The sequence below is a fragment of the Epinephelus lanceolatus genome, chromosome 1 (genome assembly GCF_041903045.1).
Source record: "Epinephelus lanceolatus isolate andai-2023 chromosome 1, ASM4190304v1, whole genome shotgun sequence".
NCBI classification, from domain to species: Eukaryota; Metazoa; Chordata; class Actinopteri; order Perciformes; family Serranidae; genus Epinephelus; species Epinephelus lanceolatus.
Window position 1 is genome coordinate 46,124,783 of NC_135734.1, and position 13,151 is coordinate 46,137,933.

At 42.4% G+C, this 13,151-nt stretch overlaps 1 protein-coding gene across 1 annotated transcript; it reads right to left on the reverse strand.

Annotated features, from left to right (window-relative positions):
* Positions 1-406: 406 nt before the first annotated feature.
* abraa (actin binding Rho activating protein a) lies at positions 407-8,270 on the reverse strand. The gene is made up of 2 exons (XM_033625585.2): positions 7,491-8,270; positions 407-1,649 (listed from the first exon to the last, which is right to left on the reverse strand). The coding sequence occupies exons 1-2, from the start codon at positions 8,127-8,129 to the stop codon at positions 1,212-1,214; spliced, it is 1,077 nt and encodes a 358-aa protein (XP_033481476.1). The 5' UTR covers positions 8,130-8,270; the 3' UTR covers positions 407-1,211.
* Between the last annotated feature and the right edge of the window lie 4,881 nt (positions 8,271-13,151).

A 13,151-nucleotide genomic window follows, 5' to 3' on the forward strand; every position in this document is an offset into this window, starting at 1 on the left:
AAGTGTGGTCCTGTTGTCTCCTATAAAGTATTTTAATAAAATGTGATTTTTAAAAAAAAACAAAACAAGTGGTAGCCTAAATGTTGTACATTAAAGCCCACACACAATGCGAATAGTATCATACCAATATATTTTTCTTTCTGTTGTTCTTTCATTAATTTAGATGTTAGCTTAAACTGCTAGTCAGCCATTTACTTCAAGCTCTGGCAGCAATCAAGTATCAATCAATCAATAAATAAATGTATAAATAAATACAGAAACAAACAAATAAATAAAATAATAATTAATGGTGCAATACATTTGGAAATAAATCAAAGCATAAATAAAGAAATAAATGCAATGGTTAGGGCCTCCTACCTCATAGACACAGAAATACAGAAATTAATAAATGTAGTTTTTTTTAAAATTTTTTTTTACCTATTTATATTTTTTTATTTATCTATTTCCATATATTTATTTATTAATTTTAGCATTTATTTTTTTTATTTATGCTTTTATTTTTTAATTGATAAATACATTTACGCATTTATTTTTTGATACTACAGTGATTTTATGTCCTCCATAATTCTCTGAAACACCCCAAAGTCCTGAATGTTCTGCGTTATGGTCAATGTCATGCCCTTGTACACTTCTGTCAACAAAATTATCTTAAATTTTCAAGTCTTTTGACAGATTATCAGATGAAATCCAAGTGTCTTCAGCACTGGTCTGAGTGAAGCGCTCCAGCATGACTGGCATTGTGGTGGATGCTTGAGGCCTCCAGCATCAGCATGTAGCAGCATAGTTAGCAAGGCGAGCATGGTTATCATGCTAAAGATAGCTTCCTTTCACCGGCTGACCTGTCAGGTATATGAGAAGAACTAATGAGTCTGGTGTGAGTGTGTGTCTGCGAGTGTGAGTGTGTGAAGCCTCCACGTGTACACTCACATGCCTTTTAATAGTTTATGTACATTAAATTTGAATTTGACGACTGATGACTGATAAAACTTAAGTTTCCGTCCAGTGTGTGCATCCCTGAGGCTGTGTGTGTGTGTGTGTGTGTGTGTGTGTGTTATCTCATATATAATCTGAACATTATAATCATACTGCATTATTTTGTCTTCCTGTATTTGTCTTGTGTGCATGATGCAGGATTGTGGTTAACATTATATGAGCTGACGTGTGTAGAGGGTGTGTTTGCATGTGTGAATGTTCATAAGACATGTCTGCCCTCAGTCCCTCAACGTAATGATGACGTCATCATCCTGTCCCTTCCACAGCATCTCCCCTTCAAAGTCCAGCATCTTGTGTTTGCGGCAGCGCAGCACGATGCCCACCACCTTGTCCGAGATCTTCACGTAGCGGTCAAAGAGCCGGCCGAAGGTAATGATGGTCCTTCCCTCTTTATCCTTGATGCCCATTTCTCTGATAATCCACACCATCTCCTCCATCTCCCTGTGGATGTGTTTGTGGGCCCTGTCGCCCCTCTCTGCCGTCTTGGAGCCGTCTTTGGGTCGACCGTAGCCGGCGTCGCCCTTACGGAGGCGCTGGGCCATGGCATAGTCGTAGTCGAACTCGTCGCTGAAGGGGTTGAGCTTCTGGCCCTCCATGTGCTGCTTGGACCACTGCTGCCAGCGGTTTTTGATGTCACCCGTAGTGGCGATCTTAATCTGGAGATAAAAGATGGTGGTCAGGTTAACATTAGAGTTTAAAGAGCGTCCGATCGCTTTCATTTGAACACTGAGCAAAGTTAAATGATCTAAATTAGATTCTTCATTAAAGTTGCATCCCAGTTTTTTGCACATCAGTCATAGTTAGCACTGTTACGCCTGTGAAAACAGTAAATTGTGCTCTGTAGCTCAAGTGTGAAAAGAACGAATTTACAAGCAGGGTTAGAAATGAACTTTTTGTCCACCTTTCACTGTGGCAAGTGAATTCCAAAATCTACCATGGACTCAATACATTAACATTGTTTATTTTTTGGCTGATGAGTGAAGCTAATCCAGCAGCCATTTGCTGGTGCTAATTTCCAACCCTGTTAACAAGGCAGAGGGGCCTCATGAAGGACACTTATTAGTTGTATTATGGGAAGGGGCCTAAATATAGACAATGCTGGCAGTGCGGATGCCTTGGGGCCTGTGAGGTGGGGGGCCCATAGAGAGTGGACCCTGGAAAAGGGGCCCTTATGAGTGATAACCACCTTGAAAATATGCCTGTGTTCAAACAAGAACCCTCATTACATAAAAAACAGTGCCTTTGCTATACGCCCCTGAAAAAGTCAATAGCATCTATAACAAAATCATAGTCTTATTCTATAACTATAAATCAACTGTTAAAAGTGTTAAATTAAATTATTAATTTCGTAATTTCTTAGATATTTTTTGTTATACAGATATGCAATAATGATTGCTGGGTAATACTTATGTTGATGTTATGCAGTGTTAAGTCTCTGATCATGTGACCTGATGACTATCTACCTTATGCCACTGTGTAAGATCCAGCATTTTTGGAATGTGATTCATATTAGGGACTAAAAGTCAGCATATCTCGGCCTCTGCTGCATAAATTCCATCTATAGTTTACAAGTAGGAATGTCAACAGTTAATCGGTTAAGTGGTTCTGCTTGTTGGTCTATAGGTTAATTTTGTTGCTCTCCAGTGAAGGAGTTGTTTAAGCACTATGCTGTACGTTGAAACAAGTTGTAGGAAGCCTCTGCAAGTAATTGGTTGCTGGCAGACACTCTGTGCTGCAATAAAATGGTTAATCAGCAGTGCCGTGCACTGTAGAGCCGATGCGCTGCTGGTTCTGCCGGCCTGAATAGAATATAGTGTCTATAGCCTTACTGTTGTGTGTACAGCCTTATAGACTGAGCTGAGTAGTGATGCGTGGGTCGACCCATAACCCGCGGGACCCGCAAATGGACCTGTGGGTCGGGCAGCAGTGATCGTCTGTTAAATCGGTCTGTAAATGATATTTTGACATTATTGGCTATTACTGTCATGGCATCCGAAGGTACTGATGCGTTGAGCAGGTGACAGTCCGCGGTTGTTTTGAAAACACGCTTGTGTCATGCACTCCAAAAGAAACTTGTTGAAACTTTAAACAATAATTTATTATACAAAACGGGGGAAACAAACGTTGACAAAAACGGTTCCATAATTCATATTAAATTCAAAAGATAATGAAAAAACAGCTACAAGTTAGAGGGAATAGTGATAAAGTGGTAAAACTTGGCATTGATCCACAGCCTCAGACGGATGCGCTCAAGCGTGCCATCCACACAAGCTCAGTTGGTAGGCGATACTATGTTTTCACATTTATAGCAATGAAATTTAAAAGTTTTGATTTTTATTGATAACCTACATTTACCAACAACAAAAAGACTACATTTAGCACCAAAAAAAAATGTTTTAAAAAAAAAAAAGTAAATAAAAAAACTAATATCGAATACCAAATTTTCATAACGAATACCTACGCATAGAAACGAATATTCGAATATCCAAATATTTGGCTACAGCCCTACCTGGGTGGTGCTCAGTTCACCATCTGGATGCTAAAGGGGGCATCATCATGGGTCGATTACCAGCAGTAATCGCCGCTAGCTAGCTTCCACCTGACCCCCATGGTGCCCAGTGCAGAGCAGCCAAAGCTAGCTAACGTGTATAGAGGGTGGTCAGTGAGCACTGTGTTTTTTGCATGTTAACACAACTAGCCGCTGTCTGTCAGCAAAGCTAACAGAAAAAAAGGCAAGACATTTATATCATAAGCGCTTTGAAAAGCAGCGCTAAAGCTCATTAAATCAATGGAGTGCTGGACTGAAAGAGTAAACTCCTGTTTTATTTCATGTCATTTTGTTTTGTTTTTTTTTTCTTTAAAAATTAACTAGTTAATTACCAGTTAATGGATCTCTGGTTTTCCTCCTCTGGTTTTCCTTGGAACATTTCCCATAACCCCTGCTGTCTCTCGTGTTTCAGTCCCGCTAAAAATTCTGCCCCACCCCTCCACCTTTATGTTAATGTTGATTAATGACTCTCAGTCTTTAAATACACTCCCCTCTAGGCTGTGTAATTGATCCCCATCTTGGCCTTTGCTCTGTACTCAGAGTTACAGACTCATGGAAACACTGTACGTAAGCTCATAAAAACCAGCATGCATAAACATTATGTTTACAACCCTGAGGATCCGGTTAAAGAATTTAAAAACTTCCAGGAAACTGATGCACTCTTCAGTCCCTTTCTTGCATCTTTGCAACTTTATATGATCACATACATTTTGTTTTTGTGAAACAGCTTTGATATTACCAACAAAATTAAACTTATACAAACCCTCCCTCTCATCTCTGTTTCCCTCCCTCTCTCATTTTGTTTTTATCTCCTCTCTCGTACTCTCCTCCTTTCTTGTGTCTTCATGCACTCATTCATCAAAATGTTCTGACCCTTCCTTTTCATCTCTTCTCCCAACCCAGCTTCCCTCTGTTCCCCCACTCCTCCTCCTTACTCCTCTCTCAGTATTTTCCTCAGCTTGCCAGGCCTTCAGATCAGTGTCACTGTATCTCCTTGGTATTTGCTCTATGAAAAGTGAGGACGTGTCATGACCCCTCTACAAAACTCCGTGAACTCTTAAAGCGATGATGATCCTGATCACTTTTTTCTTTTCTACATTTGCCTCTATTTTTGGATCTCAGCGTTGCTGTGGAGTTTCTAGAGATCAGCTGTCAATCAAACAACGTGGGCTCGGATGTGATCAGTGGTGGAAAAGCAATACATACATACATTTAAGTTTGAAATGTCAAAAGTTAACTGCAGAGAATTCTTTTTGACCGGTCATGTATGTTTCTCTATGGGTTAACTTTACTACTCCTCAGATTTCTGCACTACAGACCAACCCAGTCTTTTGGGAGCTAGCTAGCAGCGCTGCTCATTCGGGGATTACTGCTACAGTAACTAATGCCGTCCCAACCAGTGCTCTCAAATACTTCCAGCTGGGTGTTTCCTGAGAAGTTCCTGGTGTTTTCAGCTGAGAAATGCTTTGTGGTCACGGGGCCTAACATACCCGACTTTGCTGTTCCACTCAGAGCTTTTTAATGTGTTTGAGTTCATTTTATGCACCTTTACTTTGGTTCGGTCTCAGCGCTCTCATCAACCTCATGCCCAGAGGCAGCAGGCAGCACCATTTTTAGAGACGAACACCCACTGAACGCTACCTGCCCAGCACTCAACAATGGAGTAGTAGTAGCTGGTTAGGAAAGTAGAGCATCTTGCAGCTAAAGAGACAGATATTCTTGTGACATGCTTTTCTAGAGAGTGTCAGAGAATGAACCAGAGCTGTAGTTTGTTTGCCTGTGACCAGTATATCTTAAAGGTTGATGGTCAGATTGCCAAGAAATCTGCTCCACCATTAAACCCTCCTCTCAGCTTTCATGTTATCGTTAAACATTTATCAAACCAGTTTAATTCAGACAGAATTTACATGACATAAACATTGCAAACTAATCCAAATATAAAGCAATAGAATTAATAAATAAAATATCTGTTGAAGGTTTCTTATTTATCTCTAAATTATTCCTGTCGCAGTGTCTGCCTCTCACGTTACCTCCCTCGCATGTGTCCCTTCACCTCATTTTCCCCTCCGTGGCTGTTCCACCTGAAGGTCAGGTTGGAGAACACGTTGCAGACTATATTTATTTACATATATTCCATTGCGTCTAGCTTGTGTTTTTATGAGTTGGCCTCGCTTTCTGGCGTCCCCCTCGACGTGTCCTGGGGGGCCTCCGGCTGGCTCCTTTGCCTTTTATAGGAGAGATTTTTGTATTGGAGTTATGCAACTATTAATGCTGTTTGGTGTCCATGAGGGAGTTGGATTTCTTCAGGTAACATCAAAGGGACCTCTGCTTTAACTTGTTTATTCATGCTGTGTGACCCGTGTGGGAACATTCACGCTCTAATTTAGGGTATTTGTCCTCTACTGTGTGTTTGACTCAGGGACATAGCAGTTGTGAAGAAAGCAAACAGCAGACGCTCATAAATATCTGGTTAAAGCTTGTGTAGAATCCAATGTCTCATGCTTGGAGAAATCATTAAAGGACAATTATACAACTCTAAGATGCTCATATTAGGTCCTGTCACAACAACACTAAAATCTGCTAAGGACCAATTCTCTCACAAAATAACAAGTTCCAGTGTCAGCCAGAAATATTTAAATGTTTGGCTTTTTCTGCCATCACTGTTTTTTCGTTTTGTCTTTATGTATTTTTTACGGACAAATTACAAAAGTTCCCCTTAGCAGCCCCCATCTGATGCTCCTTTTGTGTCGTTTCATCACTACTACAAGTGCAGCTGTAGCCAGTATCTCACTATCACTATCCTTATTCATATTTTAAGAAGCTACAAATTACATTCAGCCACAAAATAAGTCTGAAAAGGTGGAAATCAGAACAGAAGTACAGGGAGTTGTTGCATAGAGATGATACACCATCTCATCTAGTTGCATTGGTGTGAACTGGCAGGTTTTTAGAACGCTGCAGAACGGCGCCTTGCAAGTAGTTCCCTGTTTCAACTCGTCTCATCACGAATCTTTGGTCTGAACTGGGCTTAAGTTGGTATGCCTCTATTTTGAAGAAGCAGGCAGGAATACCAACACGGAGGCTAACGTACTGCTTTGAGTGGTCAGTGACAAAATGTATTCTAGCCACCTAAAAAAACAGTTTAAGTTTACGCTATATTTAGAATATTTTCACCACTTTACAGTCCCTCCAGGATCTAGTGGCAAAAATCGTTGAATTTGTGGCCAATTTTGTCAAAAATTGCGATGAAAATTACAGCATTTTTATGTGATGTTTTGTGGGAAATTGCGACTAATGACAAAAGGAGAAAAAAAATGTTTTGCATCGATGAGGAACTAGACTTAATGACATCCCTGTTGGAACGGGCTGTCTGATGGAAAGATAAAGTGGTGATAATGCCCTCAATATAGCGTACACTTTGGGTGGGACTTTTTTTGGATGCTGACCCCTCCACAGCAGGAGCAGGCTCCAGCCTGCTTCTCTAAACTGGGGGCACGTAGACTGACATCTACGGTATGGTATGCACCAACTATGGATAAGTGCCTCATACAAACCCACTTCAAAAGATCCAAACTACCACTTTCTGGCAACCTGGAAGATGTTTGTCCAACCTGCACTCTCCTTTTAAACTCTTGCTTGGTTAAGTGAATATATTCTCCGCTATGTTCACAAATTGTGTCAGTTTCGTACTGGGCATGTATTTTGGTTTGTATGTGGTCTTTATACTGAAAACTTCTGTGTCCTATTGCTGGAAACTGGGTGGATCAGAGTGCAGAGATAATAAAACCAAAAACAATATGATAAATGAGGCTTAAGGTCTGCAAAGGTGACAAGTATAAAAATAATGAGCCTTAGATTTAACCTAAATTGAAATAATGTTGATAACTTAATCTCAACATGTGTAAACATTTGTTCATTCATTTCTACTGTATGTGATTAACTACTCTACCTTGGGCCTGGTGGTGTGTTTCTTGGGCTGGATGTCGTCCTGCTCAGGTTTTGATTCGCTGTTGTCGCTGAGGCTGGCCTCCTCTCCCAGCCCGCTGTCCTCTGTATCAACACTGCTGCTCCGCGACCCATGTTTCTTCTCTTGGAGCAAAAGCTTCTTGTCTTGGATGAGTCCTCCTCCTCCTCCTCCTCCGCTCTGCAACGCCCTCATCTGGCGCCGCCGTGTCGGTGACTCCTTACCCAAGAACGGCTTGCTTTCCTCAGGACCTGACTCCATCCTGCCTCGAATGGCGTTGACCAAATCGCTGCTGCTGCACTCGCTGCGCGTTGGCTGGACGGTTTTGATAACAGAACTGGTCCGGATCTTACTCCCACTCATGTTAGCGGCATCAGCAGCGATTACACGCGGGGTGATGGTAAGTTTAACCTCATGGTGGCGGTCTCTATTGTCTGCCTCTTCAACGGATGAAGGCATCCAGCCGCTCGGGATGGCTTCCTGCTTGGTGGAGTGTTCATTGGCCCAGCCCTGCCAGCTCTTGGCCAAGTTTGCCACCATGGCGGCGCATTTTATCTTCCGTACCGCCCGTTTGAAAGGCTTAGGCTCCTGTGGTGTAACGGCGGTGGTTCCACTGCTAGTCATGGTGATGCAATACCAAAAGGGGCGCTCTTCAGAAATTGGTGTTTTTCTTGTCTAATGCTTTTTTTCTAATGCTTTAAAGTCTACTCTGTTTGGCAGTTCTCAGTTCAGTCTCTCAGAAGTGCTCTGGAAGCTGACGTAAATCTAAATCACTTTTGTCTGAACAAATCGCCAGCTGCTGTTAGTTCCAAACTCTGACTCGAATCTTAGAAACTCCTCACTCCCTAAGTCACACTTTTCAGATGATAGTGGAAAAAATCCGTTTGGCTCAGCCGTTATATCAGGTGTGGATCTTCACAGACACATCCGGAGCCTTCCAGCTCATCAGTCGGTCAGTGGGTGAGCCGCTGGTGTGAAGAGTGCGAGGACTTTGACTTTAATCCCCTGCTGAAGCCCCTCTGGCTCCACACCGGCCTTTAAATAGGGACGGGTTGTAAAGGAAGTGATGTGGCATGGCGTCCACGTGAGACAGGAAAGTCCAGTGTCAACATTCTTGTTGGTGACACAGGTTCATAAATGCACACACACACACACACACACACACACACACAAACAAACACACACACACACACACACACACACACACAGTGACTGAGGAGTGGAATTTCTCCCAGTGGGATCCAGGGAACAGGTGCCCAGTGTTTTTAGCGACTCGGAGGTTTTCTGTTCTCAGACACAAATACGCTGAAACACAAACAGGCCTTCGCTGTGACTCAGCCTGCTATACACAGGTGACCAGTGTGTGTGTATGTGTTCATCATGTATATTTATGGATGTTTCCATTCAAATGCACAACATTTTTTTATGGCACGATGAGTTACGCTTTGATCACCTCGATGGATAAGTGTGAATTCTTAAATTGTGGGTCACATAAGAAGCATCTGAAGTGTGCACTTGTCTGCATGTCTGTGCATGTGTAGCTGGAACTATTTCAGTCTCCATGTTTATTTGTGAATATGTAAGAGTGAAATTCAGGATGATGACTCATACACTGTGTGATTTAATTGAAGTGATTCCATATTGGCTTTAAATGGGACTTACTCACTGGTTCTGAGCCATCGTCTGATGTTATTTATGACGGTTGTAACTGTTTTTATTTGTCACTTTTGTTGCTTGATTTATGGATATTAGATTGTATATTAAACTGGCATTGCAGTGTTTTGTATGTGAAGAGCCAACTCATTCTTTGTGCATCATCCATAATTACAAAATCAGTTTTTGTTTAATGCTGGGGTGGGTAGTTTTTAGTGTCATTGAGCAAATATTCCACAATAGCCTTTGAGCATATTGTAATTCAAGTGGTCTTAGAGAAAACTAGACCGCTGCACCTCCTCTTGGCTCTGTCTTCAGACTTTAAAAAATCTAGCCCGTGACGGAAGACTTTGGCCAATCACAAGTCAATTCAGAGAGAGGGCATTTCTGTTGGCTATTCTACAAATTCTGATGCATGTGCACGTCCCTTCGGTAAAAGCCTGATTCAAACAAAATAAAAGACATGTTGATATCTGCCAGGCCTTTCAGAGGTGTAGAGGAAGGCTCATGGTTGCTGATTCAAGTTCATGTTTATGTAGCTAAAGTTACCCAGAGCTTCGAATCATAAGTCCCTTTTACACTGCCAGATTTTTGGCGAATGTTGGGCCGTTTTGCCGGCAAGCTGCGAGTGTTTAGACACACAGAGGCGGATTGGCGAGTTGATCCAAGGTGCCCAATTTTCCGCCTTGTAGGGTAGTCATATTGGCGGAACCCTTTTAGTTTAAAAAGACCAAGGCAGCTGTTGAAGACTTGTGGGAGGAGCTGTTGATGACGCCGCACATGCGAGCCACTGGTGGTGGATAAACAGGAAACAGCTGATAGCATGAATTAGCGAGCAGCTAGTAGCAAGAGGGAAACACAAACCTGACAGACACTGTAAAGATGAGCAACTGGGGAGACAAGGAATTGCGCGCCCTCCTTGCCCTCGCAAACGAAGAGGCCATAGACGGGGACGGTGAAGAACGGGCTGACTTACGAGAGAATCGCTGAAGGACTGACCAGCCGCACTTCCCTCCCACGTCACTGTTTACGTCACATGCTGAGCTACACATTTTGTTACTTGCTCACGCCCCCCATTGCCCCGAAAAAGGCGCATTCTGTATAAACAAAAGTAGGTAGGCTGCATTTTGCTGCACTCCCCAATTTTGCTTTTATACTGCCAATGCTGAAAAAGACTGATTGGGCTTTCCTGCAAATTTACACAGTTCCTGTTTAAGAAGGGCTATAGTGTGTTCTTTGCCTCCCCGCTGCTACAGACCATCTCACCAGGTAGAGAGTGGGCAGCAGCTCCAGAGACGGAACCCAGGTCCACGGCCACAGCAACCAGAATCCAGCCAGCACTAACCCCAGCTCCAGGGAACCAGACAGCCCTGCCAGACCAGCAAACTTTCTGTTGCTGCTGTTACACAGGTTAGACCCGGAGCTTCTGTCTGGCCATCAGCATGCTGTGACACCCAATGCTGGGGGGTTTGCGCTGGCTGAATTTGAGCCACAACAGGTGTCCACCAAAGGTTTGTCTCCAGAGCTGCTGCCTGCTTTCCCTGGGGAGAAGCAGGCCTCAGCGGCAGGAAGTGAGGCGAAAAGGCCGAGGGGTTGCTAGCTAGCTCTCTCCTCAACTCTTCAACTCTACCATGAAACAAAATTTAAATGAATCACTGTATGGGAAACACTGGGCAACTGTATTAAGCATGTGCATATGCCCATAGTTGTCTAGTGGGAGAGGGTTAGGACAGAGGACAGACAGGACTAAACAAACAAACAAAAGTGGAAACCCATTTTCTATATAATTAAGATAGGACATTGAACAAATTTACTTTTTTTCTACTAGACTACACCGTTAAGTGTGAACATTGAGTGAGCCGGCAACATAAAGATCTCAGGTCTGACTATTTAATCTGGTAGTCTCACTGAGATTAAGACCTCTTTTTTAAGAAACAGGACAGTAAAACATTTATAAAGTTACATATATAGAGTACAGGCCAAAAGTTTGGACACACCTTCTCATTCAATGCGTTTTCTTTATTTTCATGACTATTTACATTGTAGATTCTCACTGAAGGCATCAAAACTATGAATGAACACATGTGGAGTTATGTACTTAACAAAAAAAGGTGAAATAACTGAAAACATGTTTTATATTCTAGTTTCTTCAAAATAGCCACCCTTTGCTCTGATTACTGCTTTGCACACTCTTGGCATTCTCTCGATGAGCTTCAAGAGGTAGTCACCTGAAATGGTTTTCCAACAGTCTTGAAGCAGTTCCCAGAGGTGTTTAGCACTTGTTGGCCCCTTTGCCTTCACTCTGCGGTCCAGCTCACCCCAAACCATCTCGATTGGGTTCAGGTCCGGTGACTGTGGAGGCCAGGTCATCTGCCGCAGCACTCCATCACTCTCCTTCTTGGTCAAATAGCCCTTACACAGCCTGGAGGTGTGTTTGGGGTCATTGTCCTGTTGAAAAATAAATGATCGTCCAACTAAACGCAAACCGGATGGGATGGCATGTCACTGCAGGATGCTGTGGTAGCCATGCTGGTTCAGTGTGCCTTCAAATTTGAATAAATCCCCAACAGTGTCACCAGCAAAACACCCCCACACCATCACACCTCCTCCTCCATGCTTCACAGTGGGAACCAGGCATGTGGAATCCATCCGTTCACCTTTTCTGCATCTCACAAAGACACGGCGGTTGGAACCAAAGATCTCAAATTTGGACTCATCAGACCAAAGCACAGATTTCCACTGGTCTAATGTCCATTCCTTGTGTTTCTTGGCCCAAACAAATCTCTTCTGCTTGTTGCCTCTCCTTAGCAGTGGTTTCCTAGCAGCTATTTGACCATGAAGGCCTGATTGGCGCAGTCTCCTCTTAACAGTTGTTCTAGAGATGGGTCTGCTGCTAGAACTCTGTGTGGCATTCATCTGGTCTCTGATCTGAGCTGCTGTTAACTTGCGATTTCTGAGGCTGGTGACTCGGATGAACTTATCCTCAGAAGCAGAGGTGACTCTTGGGCTTCCTTTCCTGGGTCGGTCCTCATGTGTGCCAGTTTCGTTGTAGCGCTTGATGGTTTTTGCGACTCCACTTGGGGACACATTTAAAGTTTTTGCAATTTTCCGGACTGACTGACCTTCATTTCTTAAAGTAATGATGGCCACTGGTTTTTCTTTAGTTAGCTGATTGGTTCTTGCCATAATATGAATTTTAACAGTTGTCCAATAGGGCTGTCGGCTGTGTATTAACCTGACTTCTGCACAACACAACTGATGGTCCCAACCCCATTGATAAAGCAAGAAATTCCACTAATTAACCCTGATAAGGCACACCTGTGAAGTGGAAACCATTTCAGGTGACTACCTCTTGAAGCTCATGGAGAGAATGCCAAGAGTGTGCAAAGCAGTAATCAGAGCAAAGGGTGGCTATTTTGAAGAAACTAGAATATAAAACATGTTTTCAGTTATTTCACCTTTTTTTGTTAAGTACATAACTCCACATGTGTTCATTCATAGTTTTGATGCTTTCAGTGAGAATCTACAATGTAAATAGTCATGAAAATAAAGAAAACACATTGAATGAGAAGGTGTGTCCAAACTTTTGGCCTGTACTGTATATATACCATTAATGTTTCGATTCGAAGGAAGGGGAATTAGGTGTAATTTTGCTGTCTCATAATGTTAAATGAAAGGAATTTTCCTCCTGTTTTACATTATGTTTGTAACAATCTGTATTTTTGTTGTCGAATTATCTCAAAATGGGACCAAACTCTCTCTATAAATATTCAGTATGAAGTGTGTTAGTCCTATAAACTGACTGCCTCAGCGTGTTTGCCTGAAATGACTCTGTTGTTGTTTTGTAATGAACAAAGAAACAACTTTGACACAAACTAATGAACCTGCTTATTTTTCAGTACATATTCCCCAGTGATTTACTCTCATATGGCTTGTTACATAATATGTGAAGTGCGATGTAAGTTTTTCATTGGTGAAGCCAATGAGTGACAG